Source organism: Moschus berezovskii, chromosome 22 (assembly GCF_049115385.1).
Source record: "Moschus berezovskii isolate FMDL1 chromosome 22, NW_MosBer_1.0, whole genome shotgun sequence".
NCBI classification, from domain to species: domain Eukaryota; kingdom Metazoa; phylum Chordata; class Mammalia; order Artiodactyla; family Moschidae; genus Moschus; species Moschus berezovskii.
Genome location: NC_142481.1, coordinates 19,832,805 through 19,851,415, shown reverse-complemented (window position 1 = coordinate 19,851,415; position 18,611 = coordinate 19,832,805). Strand labels below are relative to the sequence as shown.

Sequence of the window (18,611 nt, the reverse complement as noted above, 5' to 3'; positions counted from 1 at the left end):
CCTCCCACCCAGAGAGCATGTGCTCTGCTCTTCACCACAGTCCCTACCACTCCCTATTGCCTGATAGAACTGGTCCCTTCACTCTTTTCCAGGCCCCCCTGGCCCCAAGAAGGGAACCTAAAGCCCAAGATGTTAAATGACTGCCCTTGTTCGAAGAACCAGTTAGTTAAAATTGAGCTGTGTGACAATTTGGCTTTGAATTTCACAAAGAGCATCTGTTTTTGAGAAACATCATCACATGGCTACCCCAGCTTTTTCTCAAGGGAGGTAAGGGAGTTAGGAAAAGAGAGAGGACATTGTTCTTGCTTAGCCTGAAAAGGCACATTTAAAATACCTGATATCTTCCAAATCAAATTCCAGGAAGCTCACGGACTCTTGGCTGATATGGATCGGAGTTGGTCTTCCCCACAACAGATTAAGCATCAGGAAAGCAAGGTCTTGCCTGAATTGCTCGCAGCCAATAAAACCTGGCTCCTCACAGCACCCGCCCAGCCTCAAAGCTCCCTTACTGATGCCCATAAGGACTGGGACCCTCCTATTTTTGCATCTGGGGGGTCAGTTTCCCAAACACAAACTCCCCCAAATGTTCCATCTGCTCTACCTTCATCGGGAGGCTGTGGCAGGGCATTTAGGAACCTGAAAACAGACAGACAGACAGGACAGCAGGGCCCAGTTTCTGACTACCCTTTGCTGGCAGGAACAGCCCCCTAACTGGCCACCCAGGGACACCCACAGGCCAGAGCTGCACTTGGCTAAACGCCGTATTTGTTTTTGGGAAACGGTTGGTGCCGGTTAAGTCAGATTAATAAATACCTTTAGGGTTTCCTCCGACAACATTCTCCAGAGAGGGGCACTTTGAACTTTTAGGTCACTGCAAGAATCATTAACCACCCGCACCCCACCCCCACCCCTGCCAGCTCAACACCGGACTTGACAACGAGCCTCAGAGAGGCTGTTTGCTGGTGTCATTCACAGCAAGACAGACAAAACCGCCCTAGTAACCACCTTAGCAACGCCAAATGCCCTGGCCAAAAAGGGCCTCCCTGACCACCTTCGGTCTCCAAGGCCACGCCAACGCTGCGTCAGCCTCTGTCACATTTCCCTTTCACTGGCGCCCTGGAAAACATCACCTCCTGACGTGATCGGATTTGTTTGTTTGTGTATTAAGCTTCCCCCAAGAGAGATTAAGCATCAGGAAATCAGGGCTTCATCTGAATTGCTCACAGCCTTATCCCCTCGCATTTCAGGCACTGCCTGCCACTTAGCAGGTGCTCAACAAATCCATTTGTTGGGTCAACGGACAGGCACAGGGTCAGGGCTCCCCACCCACCCCCCTCAACCGCACTGCTGGCCTGGCAAGGTGTCAGCCAGAACCCAAGGCTACAAAACACACCACCAGGGCCCTCAGCATGTCAAGCTCAGCGCAGAGCAGGTCCTCCTGAAATCAGGGTGCTCTCTTGAGCTGCCCTGGCCAATGAGGTCAGCTGTGCAGTGGACCTGACAACTCCCAGGTCCAGACTTCTCTGGGGACAGGGACACGGTCAGACATTTCAAAAGATGACATGTTACAGCATTTTCCCCAGTCTCTTCCAGGAACAATCACCCTTCCGCCCTGTTGTGGAAGTAGCTGGAGAAGAGGTTCCAGACACTTGGCCACCCGGGACTTGCACTGTCTGCTAGTCCATGAGTCACAAAACCAGCAAAGGCACAGCACTGTCGTTCTGACCCAGGGGCAGTGGGTCACTTACGTTATTCTCCTGGGCCTCTCACAGTTCTTCTGGATATCTCACAATAAAAATGCATAAACGTAATCCATACACTTTGGAAAAGCACATTCAAACACTGAAAGTATAATATGACAAGTAGGAGTCACCTCTACCCTGCCTAGCTCCCAAGAGCCCCTAACAGCATTTTCTTCATCCCTTTAAATGTATACACAGGGCATGCTGTCCTGCGTTTTTCTTTTCTCCTACTTCATACCTCAGAGATCTTTCCTAAGGAACAGCTTGATTCAGAAATGAATTTAAGGAGAAGGGTGGGATGAAATGGGATATTGGGATTGACCTATATACACTACTGATACTATATATAAAAGAGATAATAACAACCTACTATATAGGTTATATAACTCAGAGAATGCTACTCAATGTTCTGCAGTGACCCAAATGGGAAGGAAACTCCAAAAACAGGGGATATGTGTATATGCACGGTTGACTCACTTTGTTGTATAGCAGAAACTAACACAACATTGTATAGCAATTCAACTGCAATAAAATTGAAAAAGAAATTTTTTAATGAATTTACCCCAAGTTCACGGTGAGACACCCTCTTCCTCTCTTCACTGAGTGCTCAGGTAAGCAGCCCATAAGGAAGAGCAGACCATACTCCTCAAACATATTTGTGACCACGAGTCTTACAGCTTTTTTACCAACACCTGGTTTGATGTATCTGGCTTTGCCCCGCAGCCTTCAAGCATCCTGGGCTCCCTAAGGCTTCCAAGAGTGAACCTGACCCACTGAAAATAGCTATTAGCCATATCCTGCCAGCTTTCCAGGTTCCAGGTCCCAGCAAGCTCTCCCCATCTCTTTCTGGGGCTCCAGAAGGCATCTGTCTCAGTAAGCTGGTAGCATACACAGTGCCTGCCTCCCATACACAGTGCAGAAGGTGGCATGGGTCTGGCAAGAGCTACCCCAGAACTCTGCAAAAAAAAGCCTGCACTCTTTATAAACAAGAGGAAGCTAATAGGTCGTCTAGTATTGCATTGAAGTGGGTGGGGAGGCCTTAGTGCTGCCTACAGGTAAGGCTTCACTGAATTCTATGCGTGAGAAGTTAACTATGTTACCACCAAAGCATAATAATGAATATCCCAAGAGTCTCAGGCCTAGGAGGCCCCTCTCATTATACAGATGAATGCTGGCAACAGAAAGGTTCCTATTCCTTCCTTTCTCTCTGCCTTTTCTTTATACATTCAACAAATATTCAGTAAGAAGTGATTGTAGATCAGGCACAAGAAAACAGATGGGCCCCAAGAAAGTGGGGAAAACAAACAAAAAGAGGATAACTGGACCTCCCCCACCATCCTCCCACCCCCACCACAGACAGGCTGCATAAAATACATGTCTTTAACACAAACAACCTCTAGGTGAGGCACGGCCTGTTCCAGGTGCCAGAAATAAGGAGGAGGTTCAAGGCTAAAATCAGGAGCTCAGAGGAAGTCTGGCAGGTCGGGGAGTTTAGGAAATAGATGGATAGGCCTTAGGAGAGGCCAGGCTCCCAGTTGAGGTGGCGGAGCCAGCAGACACTTACTTCAGAAGGTTCTCAGCTCCGGTTCTCATCCGCATGGCTTTCAAGATCTGCTGGTTCAAGGCAGCCCTCTGATTCTGTAGTTTGCTCCGGCCAGTCTGCGCAAGAGGATTGCAACCCTAAGAGAAAGAAAACAAGAGGAGCCCCTTTAAAGGTCAGCCACTGTAAAAATGATGACAAATGTTGAACACAACAGAAAATTTTTTTTTAAATATTCATCTTTTCTGAAAATAAAAGTAACATTAACATGGAAAATATATGAAATCCCAAAAAGTGTAAAAAAGAAAATAAAAGTCATTCACCATAACACAACGCCAAAACAGTCACTGTACATTGGTTTCTTTCCTACTCAATTTTTTTTTAAGAAGTTAAGATTTTTTTTTAATGTTTATTTATTTATTTGGCTGTACCAGGTCTTGGTTGTGGCATGCAGGATCTTCGACCTTCATTGCACCATGTGGACCTTTAGATGCAGCACGCAAACTCTTATTGCAGCATGCGGGATCAAGTTCCCTGACCAGGGATCAAACCCTGGCCCCCTTCATGGGGAGCATGGAATCTTAACCACTGGACCACCAGGAAAGCCCCTGCCCACCTATTTTATATGCATATTGTTATTTTCCACATTAGTGGCTGTGTCAGGAGTTCTCCAGACCAGCCACATGACTGGAGTTTCACAGGACTCAACAAACAGTTGCACTCACAGCTGACATTTATGACAGAGGTTCAATAAGGACACATAGCCAGATCATCGGGAAATTAGAGACAGACTTGAGAGGAATCCATGTGCAGGCCTCCTTATGTATGAAGGATCATACAAAGCATACTGCCCCCCTTCCCCAGGAAGAGAATGTATGCAATGCCATGGCTAGCCTTGGCCTATCAGAAAATTAAGACTCAGGACTTCCCTGGCAGTCCAGCATTTGGGACTCCAGGCTTCACCTGCAAAGGGCACGGGTTCAGTCCCTGGTTGAGGAATTAGCTGTCACATGCTACAACTAAAGGTGCCCCACTAGCCTTAGGCAACCATGAACCTACTTTCTATCTGTACAGACTTGCCTAATCTGGACATTCCATATAATGGAATGTCTGTTGCGATGGGCTTCTTTCACTTAGTTTAAGGTTTATCCAGTGCAGCACGTATGAGTTTTCGCTTCTTTTTGTCCCTAAAACTCTAGTCGATGTGCTCATCCACTATCCATTCATCAGTTAAAGGACATTGGGGGGGTGTCTTTCACTGCTGGCTCTTATGACCAGGGCTGCTTACTTCTGTGTAAGTCTCTATGTGAATGAATGTCTTCCTTGCTCCTGGCGATAAGAGTGGAACGATTGTGTCATACGGTGGTTGTCGCTGTTCATGGGGAACATGCTCAACTCTTTGTGACTCCACGGACTGTGGCACGCCAGGCTTCCCTGTCCTTCACTGTCTCCCAGAGTTTGCTCAAAGTCATGTCCATTGAGTCGGTGATGCTGCTGAACCATCTCATCCTCTGTCACTCCCTTCTCTTATGTCATATGGTTAATTCTCCTATGTCACAGTCATACATCATATGGTTAATTCTATGTTTAACCATTTGAGGTCAAACTATTTTCCAAAGTGGCTCCAATATCTTACATTCCCACCAGCAGTAGATGAGGACTTCAATTTACCCTTAACCTCCTCAATACTTGTTACTGTCTTTTTTATTTTAGCCAACCTAGGATGTGTGGTTATCTCCCTGTCATTTTGCTTTGCACTTATGATGTTGAACATCTGTTCATGTGCTTATTGGCCATTTGTATATCTTTGGAGAAAGATCAATTCAGGTTCCTTGCCTATTTTTAAACCAGGTTGTCTTTTATTGTTGAGTTGATATGTACTTTTAATCTTTGCCAAATTGATATGTGAAAAATAGGTATCCTATTCTCCCAATTTGCATTTGTTATTAGTGAAGGTAAACAAATTTTTTTCTTATATTATTAATTAGTTAAATTGTTTTTTTCTGGAGAACTGTCTGTGTTCGCTGTCCATTATTTCCTGGGGTATTTAGTTTACAATCAATGTTTCACTGTGAAAAGTTCAAGATCAGGAAAAAAGTTTCCCCCCCCTTTTTTAAGATCCATGTGCCAAATCCAGCCTCCAGTTGCTCTCTCTTTCTTGGCCTCACTGTGCAGCATGTAGGATCTTAGTTCCCTGACCAGGGATCCAACCCATGCCCCCTGTATTGGGAGCATGGAGTCTGAACCATTGGACCAACAGGAAAGTCCCTAGATTATAATCAATGTTTCATTGTGAAAAGTTTAATATCAGAAAAAAAAAGTTTCCTTTTTTTTTTTTTTTTTGTCTGAGCAGCTTTCAGGTTCATAGTTCCCCAACAGGGATCAAACCTGGGCCACCACAGTGAGAAGCCATATCCTAAAAACTGGACTGCCAAAGAATTCCCCACCTTTTGTTTGGTAGATTATAGTTGATTTACTATATAGTGTTAATTTCAGGTTTACAGCAAAGTGATTCAAAAAGTTTCCTTTTAATCTAACAGTGTTCTCCCCACTCCAGCAGGTATTAATAGAAGCCCAGGGATCTTAAGTGAAGTTCCATTCCTTTCTAAAGCATATCTTTGAGCTCTGCCCACTGACAAGGCTTATACTCACACCCTGGGAGTGGCTGGTGGGCAGTATTTGGTTAGGTGACTGCCCTTTCTCTCTGCGTCACAGCCTTGGTCACTGTCATTGCAGCTCTGCACATACCTAGCCTCCCACACCTCTGCCCAAGCCACGCCCACGGCCTTGACCCCAAGGAAGAAGAAATGGGTGATCTGCAGCCCCAGGCTTCTCAGGGATTCCCATATTAGCTATCTTTGGACTACTAAGTCAGAAAGGAGTTGTTACATGTCTCCTTCCACAAAGATTTCTCATTCTCCCATCGCAGCAGGTGGCACAGTGGTAAAGAATCTGCCTGCCAATGAAAGAGACGCAGGTTCAGTTCCTGGGTTGGGAAGATCCCCTGGAGGAGGAAATGGCAACCCACTCCAGTATTCTTGCTTGGGAAACCCCACTGACAGAAGAGCCTAGTGAGCTACAGTCCATGGGGTCGTAAAGAGTTGGACACGACTTCACAACTAAACAACAACATACCAGGTGGCCACCCCCACCTGTTCCCCATGCAGCTTCCCAAATTCAAAGTACACAGATATTCACAATCTGACTTGGAATAGTCTTAAAATTAACATCTTTCACACCATTAAATGACCCCTGATTGAAAATAAAAATTAGAAAATCAGACCTAAGATTAAAATGTCTTTAATATTAAGCTAACAATATTAAAGGGCTAAAATAATTGCAGGCCTCTTTGGTTTCTACTTCTCAAAATTACTATGAAGGGGTGGTTTGATCTGACTTAAAATTACATGGTTCACCAAGGCTGTGTTCTATTTTACAGAGAAGCCTTAATAACTAATTCCTTTACGGACATTCCCAGAGCTGATAAGCAGCCATTCCAGCTCAAGGATAAGAACTTTTTCCTGCTCCCATACCTCACCCAGCGTCTGGCAGGCCTGGAATGGCTACGCCCTAACCAGTCCACAGATGTGGGGTCAAGTTTCCAGATAAGACATAGGAATGTTTAGGATTAGATCTGACTGAGTGACTGGACCCAAAATCACATTACTTCTTACTGACAGGTAGGAATGCTGGGCCTGTTGGAAACACCAGACACGCCCACAGGGCTATTTGGAAACTACCCAGAACCCTGAGAGATGAATCTGGGTTGAGACTGTCAGAAAGATGCCCTGGAATCACAGAGGCTGCTTGCTGTCTACTGGCCCCTGCCACAGGGGCTCTCTGCTAGTGGGGACCCACGGTCCTCAGCCACGCCTTAGTTCTTCATTGGATCCCAACAGGAGGAAGCACTGCTCCCAGACTGGACTGCGGGCTTGTGCCCAGGACAGAGGCAGCATCCGTCAGACCGGCCTGGCCTGGGAACTGAGCACAGGGTTGGGGGAGCAAATGAACTGCCCTGGCCTCTAGGTTCACTGTCCATAGGTCTTACAGTGAACCTGAGTCTGTCCACTATACACAGTCATCAGTTTCCTGACCAGACTAAGGCTTGGGCAAGGGCGTTCGTCTCACTACACAGAAGGATGGTCCAACACCCGAGAAAAGCAAGTACTGAGTGAAAGTTCAGCTTTCTCACTAGCTTAGTGGGGTCCCCCATATGTTGGACAGCCCACGTGGGCTCTGGTACAGCATCTTGGACCCCATAGTTCTGAAGCTTGGAGGGTGAGTGAGCTACTCAAGATGTTAAAGGCAGGGGACTTCCCTGGTGGTCCAGGGGTTAGTTAAGACTTCATGTTCCCAATGCAGAGGACATAGGTTTGATCCCTGATTGGGGAACTAGATCCCACCTGCCCCAACCAAGAGTTTGCATGAAATAAATATTAAAAACAAAAAAAAACATGCTGGACACAGTAAGGGTGGGAGAGGGACTTTAAGCCCACGTCCTTTCTGCCACTCTTGAGTTGAGCCTGAGCAGCAGGAATGTGTGGGGATATGGGGACAGCTCACCTATCAATTCCCAGACGTCTCTCTCATGGTTCCTGGCTGAGGGCTGCCTGACCTCACGCACACACACCCTTTGGCCACAGTGACCCAATTCCCACTCTCCCACCTCGTAGCCCATGACAGTCAGGCTGGTAAACTCATGCTCCCACACCTCCTTTCGAAGGAGAAGGGCATCTGACTCATGCCTGGAAAACTGGAAAACCAAACTCACCTCGAATCTGATTCAAGGTGAGCACTTAACATAGGATAACCAGAGCCCATCAGGGAGGGGCCTTCATTTTCCCCCATCAGCCCTGAATCTAGGAAGATGTTGAGACTGGGCAGCTGCAGCCACATTATCAGAGTGGGGAGTGTCTTCCCCAAAACGGAGCTAATCTAGGGGGAGCAGAACTGAGAAACTGAGTCTTGGGTGGCATCTGAGCCCTAGATCAAGCCAGGCCTGAAACCATTCCTCAGGACTTCTTAGTTCCAGGAGTCAAATGCATTCCCTTTCTTGCCCACACCATTTTTTAAAAATTGAGGGCTTTCCTGGTGGCTCAGTGGTAAAGAATCCACCTGACAATGCAGAAGACATGGGTTTGATCCCTGATCTGGGAAGATTCCACATGCCACAGAGCAACTAAGCCTGTGCACCCCAATTACCAAGCCTGCATTCTAGAGCCTGTGCTCCCCAACAAGACAAGCCCCGCGATAAGAAGCCTGCACACTGCAACTAGAGAGTAGCCACCACTCGCTCTAATTAGAGAAAAGCCTAACATAGCCAAAATAAATAAAATTAAAAATAATAAAAGTTGAGGTATAATTTACACATAATAAAATACACAGATTTTAAAGTACATAGCTCAATGGGTTTGGACAAAAATACACAAACACACACACATACACACACATATATATATACACACTTGTATAACCACTATTCCAATCAGAATATAGATAATTCTTTTCATCCCCCAAGGCAACCAAGACTCTGGTTTCTATCATCCTAGACTTTTGCATGTTTTAGAACTTTGTATAAGTGGAATTATATAGTATATATTCTTTTGTGTCTGACTTATTTCGCCCAATAGATAGCTTTGGGATTCATCATATTGTTCTACTTATGTACTTATGTTCATCCATATTGTTGTTGAGTGGTTTGCTCCTTTTAATTGCTGAGTAGAATTCCATTGTAAGAATGTACCATACCATATCAAACCAGTCAGTCCTAAAGGAAAGTGAAAGTGAAAGTCGCTCAGTCATGTCCGACTCTTTGTGACCCCATGGACTATACAGTCCGTGGAATTCTCAATGCCAGAATACTGGAGTGGGTAGCCATTCCCTTCTCTAGGGGATCTTTCCAGCCCAGGGATCAAACCCAGATCTCCCGCATTGCAGGCGGATTCTTTACCAGGTGAGCCACCAGGGAAGCCCAAGAATACTGGAGTGGGTAGCCTATCTCTTTTCCACCAGATCTTCCCAACCCAGGAATCAAATCGGGGTCTCCTGCATGGCAGGTAGATTCTTTACCAGCTGAGCTAGCAGGGAAGGAAATTAATCCTAATGGAAATCAACCCTGAAATTTCACTGGAAGGACAGATGCTGAAGCTGAAGCGCCAACACTCTGGCCAGCTAATGAGAAGAGCTGACTCACTGGAGAAGACCCTGATGCTGGGAAAGATAGAAGGCAGAAGGAGACAACACAGGACGAGATGGTTGGATGGCATCACTGACTCACTGAACGTGAGTTTGAGCAAGCTCCAAGAGCTGGTGGAGGACACGGAAGCCTGCTCTGCTGCAGTCCACGGGGTCGCAAAGAGCTGGACACAACTGAGTGACTGAACGACAACAACCATACGAAGTGTGCTTATTTGCCTAAACCATTTGGGAATAGATTTCCTGGTAACTGCAGCTAAGAAAAAGTCCTAACCAGAGTAAGCTCATCCAGGGTAAAAACTCTATTTGTTAATATACACGCACATGTCCTTTGTGCACAATCAAGTTGTCTGGCTGGGAAACAAGTATTTAAGGGCAGGATCTAGGGGACTTCCCTGGTGGTACAGTGGCAAGGAATCTGCCTAGCAATGCAGGGGACACCCATTCAATCCCTAGTCCAGGAAGATTCCACATGCCTCGGGCAACTAAAGCCCATGGGTCACAACTACGGAAACCCGTGCTTCTAGAGCCTGTGCTCATCAACAAGGGAAGCTACCGCAATGGGAAGACTCTGCACCGCAACGAAGAGTAGCCCCCATTCTCTGCAGGTAGAGAAAACCTGTGCACAGCAAAGAAGACCCGGCATAACCAAAAACAACAAACAAAAAAAAAGAGCAGACTCTAGGGCCTTCCCTGAAGTCCAGTGGTTAGGACCCTGCACTTCCACTACAGGGGACATAGGTTTGATTCCTGGTCAGATCCTGCACACTGTGTGGTGTGGCTCCCCCACCCCCCAAAAAAGTAAAAACAGACACACACACACAAAAAGAGCAGGACCTAGGCAAACACCAGAGGCAGTGGATTTGGAAGAAAGGAAAGGCTATTCAACCTACACATGCAGAGACTGACAATGAAAAGGCAGACAGGCCAGGTCACTGGGAAGGCAGACACAGAGGCATTGGAGGAATCTTTCCTCCCTAAAGCAGGGGGTGTGGAGGGAGGGTGGGGGACTTGCTCTAGGCAGTGCCTGGCACCTGGCTCCCCCCACCCCCCAGAGAACCAGTTAGGCCCTTCTTCCACACAGCCAAAGATAAAACTCACACATGTAGATATGTTTCCAGCAAACTGAGGGCACAGTGGGAACTTGGGGTCTCCAGGTCAGGAGTGAGACTGAGTGAAGGGTGGCCTCACAGGGTCTCCTGATTAGAGACCCTCACACAGGGCATGGAAGAGGGGTGCTTTTGGCTGCCTCTCTAGTGCGCAAAGTTATTCTCTCTGCCTTTCTCACTTTCTCACTCCTTCCTAGGATTATGCAATCCCTCACTCAACCACCAAGCTTTGGAAAGCACAAATGTTTGTTTATAAGTGAGCCAGAAACTGACAACCAGCAAGCACAGAAATAGCATGTGATACCCTGCAATACACAAAAATACATCTAATTTAACTTTTCACCACACTGGAGATTCAGTTTGGATGAACAGAATCTACCTCTTCCACGTACGTCCATAAAAATTAAAACATGAACTTGGCACTTGTAAAGAGGCCTCCTGCCCTTCCACAATCTCTGCCGAGTGCCTCCCTCCAGCATCCCCATCCATCCACACTGGGTTAGGGGCCACAGTATGAACCAAAATGTAGCTATAATCCTGAACAAGATTATTCAGTCACTTCTACAAATCTATAGACACCTATCGTGTGGGTACAAAGTGTGTGCCACTCTACAAAGATTCATGACCACAACATTTCTGTGAGTCAAATGTATTTTCAGACCCAACTAATCACCCATTTATTTCAACTGGTTGGATGTATTCCCTGATGGCTTTGATGGTAAAGAATCTACCTGCAATGCAGGAGACCTGGGTTCGATCCCTGGGTTGGGAAGATCGCCTGGAGAAGGGAATGGTAGGTACCCACTTTAGTATTCTTGTCTGGAGAATTCCATGGACCAAAGAAGCCTGGCGGGCTACATTCCATGAGGTCAGACATGACTGAGTGACTGACACACACACAGGATATACTTATTATTAGTTTACAATCCTTATCTAGACCGGGGCTGGTATGTGTGTAATTTTGTACACTTCTGTAATTACCTTTTTTCAAAACAATTTGTTACTTTTTTTGTTGCTTGTTTTTGTCCATTGCCATACAGGATCTTAGTTCAAGCACCAGGTATCTAACCTGGCTCCTCTCAGTAGTGAAAGCCAAGAGTCCTAACCACTGGATCACCAGGGAATTCCTGTTACTTTTCTAATACAGTAATACTGGAGAAAAAGAAACTACTTCCGAACTGGCAGTTTTTGATCCCCTGTCCTTTTCTCTTCTTAGAATCCAACAGAAACGGAATTTTCTAAGACATATGGCCCTAGCGAACTCTGTGGGTCTGACTAGCAAGGCCAGGGGGACCTGCATCTCTCCCTGTTCCTGGTGCTGCAGGCAGGAGAGCTCGCCCCAGGCTGGCAGCCCTTGCTGCCTGCCCTGCAGACACTCAGTCTGATGCCTGGTCTGGCTGAGCTGCACTGCACCTGCAGTTCTGCTGTCCTTTATGGCCACCTCCAAGGTAGTCTTTGCGTCATGAGACTCCAGTACCTGAGCCAAAGGAGGAAGTGGTGAGCAGGCTAAAGCCAGTGCTCCGTGTCATCAGGTGGCGGCTTGGAATCTGTCCAAATCGCCCCAGGAAGCAAGAGACATTTACAGTGCCACAGTTCATGGTGCTGACTCTCCTGTGAGTCACCTGAGATCCCGCTTCTGCCAGGGGACCCCCTCCTGGCCACAATGAAAGGTGAGGAGACGTTGGTCAACCACGCCCCCTGGGCTGCTGGTGTGACCCTCACTAAGGCCAAGATCAGCCTGGATCCAGCCTGGCCTCTAGGATCTGGCTCAGACCATGGTAGGGTGGGGGGTGGAGGGTAGGGAGCAGATAGCATCACAAACCTTTACACCTCCTCCTTCCCCAGTGGGGGGAAGGATTAAAAGCTCCAAGGGTTGGTTCAAAGACCTGGACAGACATTATCACCCCTGAGTAAAGATGGAGGGGATGAACCCCCATGACTCAGCCTGGGCTCCTCAGCACATGTTCCCCTACGCAGATGCGGACAGATGAAGCATACATGTGTCTAACAGGAAAGTATACTTCACTAAGATGAACGGTGCAGAGGAGGACCGAAGAGGAGCCACTGGATCAAAAAAAAAAAAAATTCTCTTTCCTTCTCTGCTGGATCCTCCAGGAAATCCAGAGTAAACAGGACTCCTAAACCAGGGCACAGTGAACCCTGGAGCCCTGTCCAGAATGAAGGCTTCTGTGAATAAGAAACAACTTCTCCAGCTCTTGGGTAAAAACAATGGAGCTAAATTCATTTCAGGCCATTAGTGTTCCCAGAGGACGGGGAGAGGCAGAGATAAGGTCTCACAATGCTGTACTTTGTACCAACTCTCTTCTTCCATATACTGCTAAGCCCTTTCATTTAGGTCTTTTCAACAGCCTTGGGAAACATCTTTGTCTGATTTTTCTCCAGCTGGTTTTCTCTTGGCCAGGAACAGATCTTCCTGTGAGTTTTAGAATTATGGGCCTCGGAGAGTCCCAGAGGCAGGGCCAGCTCTCAGGATGCAGTGTCTTGGTAACGTGTATCACTCTGCATTAACTCCAGGCCAGAACACACATTCTTCCAAGACACATTAGGCTGAGCATAGAAATCTGTCTGGGAAAAAGAAACTCCATTTCCACAGGTCCTTCCTTTAAGGAAGTAATTTATTAATTATGTGTATAGAACTGTACCTCTATTTAAACATATTAGTTTAAAAAAAGAAAGAATAAAACAATGAGAAACCGGAGAAGAGAGGAACATACTGTGACATGTGACAGACCAGAAAGTATTCGGTACTTTCTGTATGTTCTTAACTCAGAGACACTCCTACCCGCCCACCCACCCAGGCTGCTCACCCAGGGGGCCAGGGTCCATGTCTGACCTGGGGCCAAACTGAATCCGTGTCTCAGCTTTGTATAGCCACATCCCACACAACCCCAAGAAGACCCTGACTTGCCAAAGGGCCTCCCTCTCTGCAAGGACTGTCTCATACTTTCAGGGTCTAGGACCAGCAGGCAGAGAGGACTTCTGGGCAATTAATCTTCATTTTGTGCACAAGTTACACAATTCAGCTCTGAACATGGACCATGTACTCCCACCCCCCACTTCCTGCTCTCTGAACTACAGCAAAAGAGGCTAATTGTCTAGTCAGGCATGGCCTGAGCTATCCCAGGAAATGAGGCCCCCAAAGGGAAAGGCTACCCACTCCAGTATTCTGGCCTGGAGAATTCCACGGACTGTATAGTCCATGGAGTCGCAAAGAGTCGGACACAACTGAGCGACTTTCACTCACTCATGAACTGTCAAAGGAGCCACAGTGAGTTAGGGTCAAGTGTACCCCAAAACCTGAGAGCCATCAGGCTCACAGCTCACTGCCACATAATAAATGCTTTTTTGAATGAACAGAATAGAATGGCACGTTCAAGAAAAGTACAGGGACTTCCCTGATGGTCCAGTGGCTAAGACCCCGGGCCCCCAATGCAGGGGATCCAGGTTTGATCCCTGGTCAGGGAACTAGATTCCATATACCACTACTAAGAAACGGTGCAGCCAAATAAACAAATGATTTTTATTTTTAAATTTTGGCCATGCCACATGGCATATAGGATATGCATTCCCCAACCAGGGATGGAACCCATACTCCTTGTGTTGGAAGCGCAGAGTCTTAACTACTGGACCACCAGGGGAATTCCATAAATAATTTTTTTTAAAAAAGGAGGAAAGAGAGGGAAGGTAGGATAAACAGAATAGGAATGAAGAAATCTGACTTGACTGGAAACTAATTTGACCCGGTAAGTGTGCATAAAATCCCCAGACAGGACAGGGGGGCCTGCCCTGAACACCCCAATTTCAGGGTCCTCACTCCCTGCCCCCATTTGGCTCATCCACTCAGTATGTGCCCCAGCTGTTTCCAGTCCTCGCCTGCTGGGCCCTCCCACAGCTATTGTCTCTCTCTCCCTTGAATCTTCACACATCACCCCATCCCAACACAGCTTTCAAAAGTCTATAGACCTCCCTCCTCATTCTAAACAAGCCTGCTTTCTTCTCTATCCCATACCCCTCCAGCAACGATTTTCTCTGTCCTTCTTCCCCCTGTACTCCCCCACACTGACTTTTGCCCCCAATTCTCCACCTACTCATTTACCAACAACCCCCTAAAGCAGGGGGTCCCCAACCTCTAAGATCTAATGCCTGATGATCTGAGGTGAAGCTGATGTAATAATAATAGAAATAAAGTGCACAATAAATGCAATGTGCTTAAATCATCCCGAAACCAACCCTATGCCCTGATCCTTGGCCGCCCCTACCCTACCCCACCCCACCCCCGGACCTGGTCCGTGGAAAAACTGTCTTCCACGAAACCAGTCCCTGGTGCCAAAACAGTTTGGGGCCACTCCCCTAAAGGACTACATCCAGGGCTCTTCTGACTTGTCAGCCTCATCTCTCTACTAGAAAGATCTCTTCTCTCAGCTGCCTTAACACTGTTGCCCTCTAGGCTTGTTTACCATCTCTCTGCCCATCCCTTAAGTGAAGCTATTCTTCTCTTCTATATTGGGTCCTTTTTCACAATATCCCACTGCATTGCATGTTGGGGCACCTCAAAGCTGCACCTCCAGCCCGGGTACTCTTGTGGCTGCTGGGTCCACTGAGTGGACTCCCCACAGGGACCACTACTCGGATTACTCTTGAGGGCCTCAAGGCCACTGCCCCTACCTCAGCTTGCTGGTTACCCCAGCTCAGTGAGGCCCCTGACCATCCCCCCAGACACTGAAGGCAGACATTCTGGACTCTGCTGAGCAGCGTCTTTCCCACCATATCTGGTCCATTCCTTCTTCCGATCCCTGCTGATTGCCTTTGCTCAAACCCTCTTCATTCCACAGCCCCCACTGGAATCCCTGCCTCCAGTCTGGATGCCAGGTTTGACTTAGGGGTACAAGCTGGTGGAAAGGATAGGTGGTGAGGATGTGTTTACCTAGTACTTTGTTTAAGTTACTGAAAAGTCATCAGTAGTCCCTATCAGAGTAGGACAATGTGGATTAACCCTCCACATTCCCTGCCTGGCTCCACCCTGCCCTCTCCCCCACCCCTCACCTACTGATCTCTCAGCTTTCAAAGTGGTCTTTCTGTGACACAGATCTCACACATCTGGTCCTGAATGAAGCACTTTGATAGGTCCCCAGGTTCCCTTTCCCTGTATCCAGGACGCGTGACCCCCGAAAGGCCTGGTTTCCCGTTACACCTCTACTTCGCTGAGGGCTCACTCATAACTGTTCACAATCCAGTGCCTTCACCAGTGCTGTTCCCTCTACCTGAAATGCTCTTCCTCCCCTTCTTCACCATAACATCCACCTGTCGTTCAAGGAGCATTTGTTCAGGGAAGGTTCCCAATCAATTCCTTTTATTTACCTTGTACTAGGAACATTCCGCCTGGAAAATCCCATGGACGGAGGAGCCTGGTAGGCTGCAGTCCATGGGGTCGCGAAGAGTCAGACACGACTGAGCGACCTCACTTTCACTTTTCACTTTCATGCATTGGAGAAGGACATGGCAACCCACTCCAGTATTCTTGCCTGGAGAATCCCAGGGATGGAGGAGCCTGGTGGGCTGCCATCTATGGGGTCGCACAGAGTCGGACACGACTGAAGCGACTTAGCAGCAGCAGCAGGAACATTCTTTGGACTAGTATGATGTAACACAATGATCATTACAAGGTCTCATTTTCAGAAGAGATGTTTCTAATTGCAAACAAACGATTCATCGTATTTCGCACCCATGATCCTCTTATCTACCATTGGGGAAACCGCACTTACCTGAAAAACACTCAAGCTTTGCATCCGTTCACAGCCCCCTGGACTTCCACCTTGTCCTATGCATATCCTCCCCAGAAAAACCTGTTCTGGAAGACCAAGGAACATAACCCTGGCAGGTGTTCACCATCTCTTCTGCCCCTCCCTCTGTCATTTCCCCCAGATGGTCCAGACACCCACCTGTTCAGAAGACAAACAATTTGGAGAGGAAATGAAGTCTCAGGCTGCACTGCAATTCCAGGGAGGGCGGGGGGTGGCAGTCACCCTCTGAGGCCCTAGGGCTAAGATCTCAGGATTCCCCGGCCTAGTCCCCTTCTGTAACTCCACTGCCTGTGGACCCTCTGTCCCAAATGCCACACATAATTAGAAGTTTTAATCCTGTACTTCCGTGATGACATCTTTCAACTTAAATACACTTAAATTACCTTTTTTTTTTTTTAATGCTAAAAGCAATTTAACCAAAAAGAATTTTTCCAACTCTGTCCCCAGAATCTTCTCCTGCCCATCCCTGAGGGACACTGCTGCTCACCAGAGAGCAAAAAATGCCCCGGGGCAGAGTCAAGGGAGAAGGAGGAAGCCGCCCAGAGCGTTTTCACTAGGCTTGGAACAATTACGAATTGATTGTTCTGTGGGAAACAGTTTGACTGCCCTGTTTATAATTACGCCCTTTGCCTTGGGTCATACAAGTTATTAAAAAGCAACACACACAGAACTTCTCAACCCACCCAATCCAGCCTGGCCAAGCCCCAAAGGCTATGTTTAGACTCGCTGGGACAGACGAGGAAGGATGGAAGGTGTCCCCGTGACTTCGGATTCAAAAGCATCTGTGTAGCCCAGGCCGTGCCACCTGCCGGCATCCCAGCGACCCCACTCCGTGCGTTGGGCCTCTTTAGAGGGGCTGAGCTACGAACTGTTAACTTCAGGGAGAGAGGCCACCGTACGCACCAAGCTCCGGCGGAGCCGCACTCGCTGCAGGTCTCCACAGCAATCAGGTAAATCCGCTTTAGCGTAAAGTGGAGAGGGGGCGAGACTGCCGCCCTCAGGTCCGCCGCGCGTAGAGGAGACGAAGCCCGAGGTCCCCTCCCGCCCACTAAAAAGTCCAAGAAGCTTACACTGGAAGCATTCTGGAGGCAAAGTGGGGACGCCAACCCTCCTGAGCGGCTCCACTTCTACGCGCCACAGCCAAACGCTCGGGTGGAAGCTGGGCTCGCGTGGCCACGCGCCGCGACGCCAAGGGTGCCAGAACTCGAGGAACCGTCCCTTCCGCAAGCGCGCGGGACGGCCGGCGGGGGCGACTCCGAGAGCCCCGCCTAGTCCAGTCCTCCGCCGGCACCCGCGCGCGGCGGCCCGGACGTCCCCCCACTCCCAGCCCCAGAAGCACCTGCTCTCGGCCGCCGGGTGCACCGCCGCCGCACCACTCACCGCGAGCCTCCTCCGAGAGCGCCCCAGGCCCGTGCGCCCCCTCCCCCTTCCGGCCTGCTCCACCCCGGGACTCGCGCTCTGCAGCCCCTTCCACAGCCTGGAAGGCAAGAGGTCTGGAGCTCGCGGACTCCCCGCCCGCCCACAGCCGCCCACCTTCCGAAAGTAGCAGCTGCCCTCTTTCTCCAGCGGCTGGGGGGCGGCGGGCAGCAGCGCGTCCGTCATGCTGGCGGCACAGGCGCGCAGGACTGACTGAAGCTCAGCGGCGCGCTGGTCCCAGAGGGCGCCCGGCCCCGCCCCCGCCCCGCCCTCGCGGCCGCCCCCACCTCCAACCCAGCCTGAGGCCTGGCCTGGAGCCCAGCAGACCTGGCGCGGCCCGCAGAGACCACGCCCCCGGCCCCGCCCCGACTCCGGGCTGGAAGCGCGCAGCACTAGCCCTTGGCGAAGCCCGCGGAGCTGCGAAACCAAGCCCCTGGGCTCTTCACTTGTCCCCCTCCCAGCCTCAGGGGCTTAACATGGGCGCGGTTGCAGCCTCAGCCCAGGGGCGCAGGGGCGTCTCGCAGCGAGACCCAGGTTGGGGATTCAGCCTCTTGTCTAGAACCATGGGCGTAAATGCAGCGCGTGGGTTAACTAAGGCTCCTGAGCGCACGCCGCGGGGACAGTGACCACACCCAACGCCACTTTTCGAGGGCGCGGGGGGTGCGCAGGATCCCCCAGGGCCCAGTCCCGGACACTGGGGAGTTGGCTGCGCCACCGAGGGCCTTGGCGGGTAACTCAAACCTATTGGCTTGGTGATCAATCCCCAGTCCCCCAACCCGCGTTGCAG

General features: G+C 49.1%; 1 protein-coding gene across 1 annotated transcript in view; it reads right to left on the bottom strand.

Annotated features, from left to right (window-relative positions):
* Positions 1-18,091, bottom strand: part of RHPN2 (rhophilin Rho GTPase binding protein 2) — a 69,489-nt gene extending 51,398 nt beyond the window's left edge. The window contains exons 1-2 of the mRNA XM_055412321.2: positions 17,942-18,091; positions 3,307-3,422 (exon numbers count right to left, since the gene is read on the bottom strand). Of these exons, the coding sequence (XP_055268296.2) occupies positions 3,307-3,422; positions 17,942-18,010 (185 nt within the window). The 5' untranslated portion in view covers positions 18,011-18,091. The remainder of the gene's footprint in view (positions 1-3,306; positions 3,423-17,941) is intronic.
* Between the last annotated feature and the right edge of the window lie 520 nt (positions 18,092-18,611).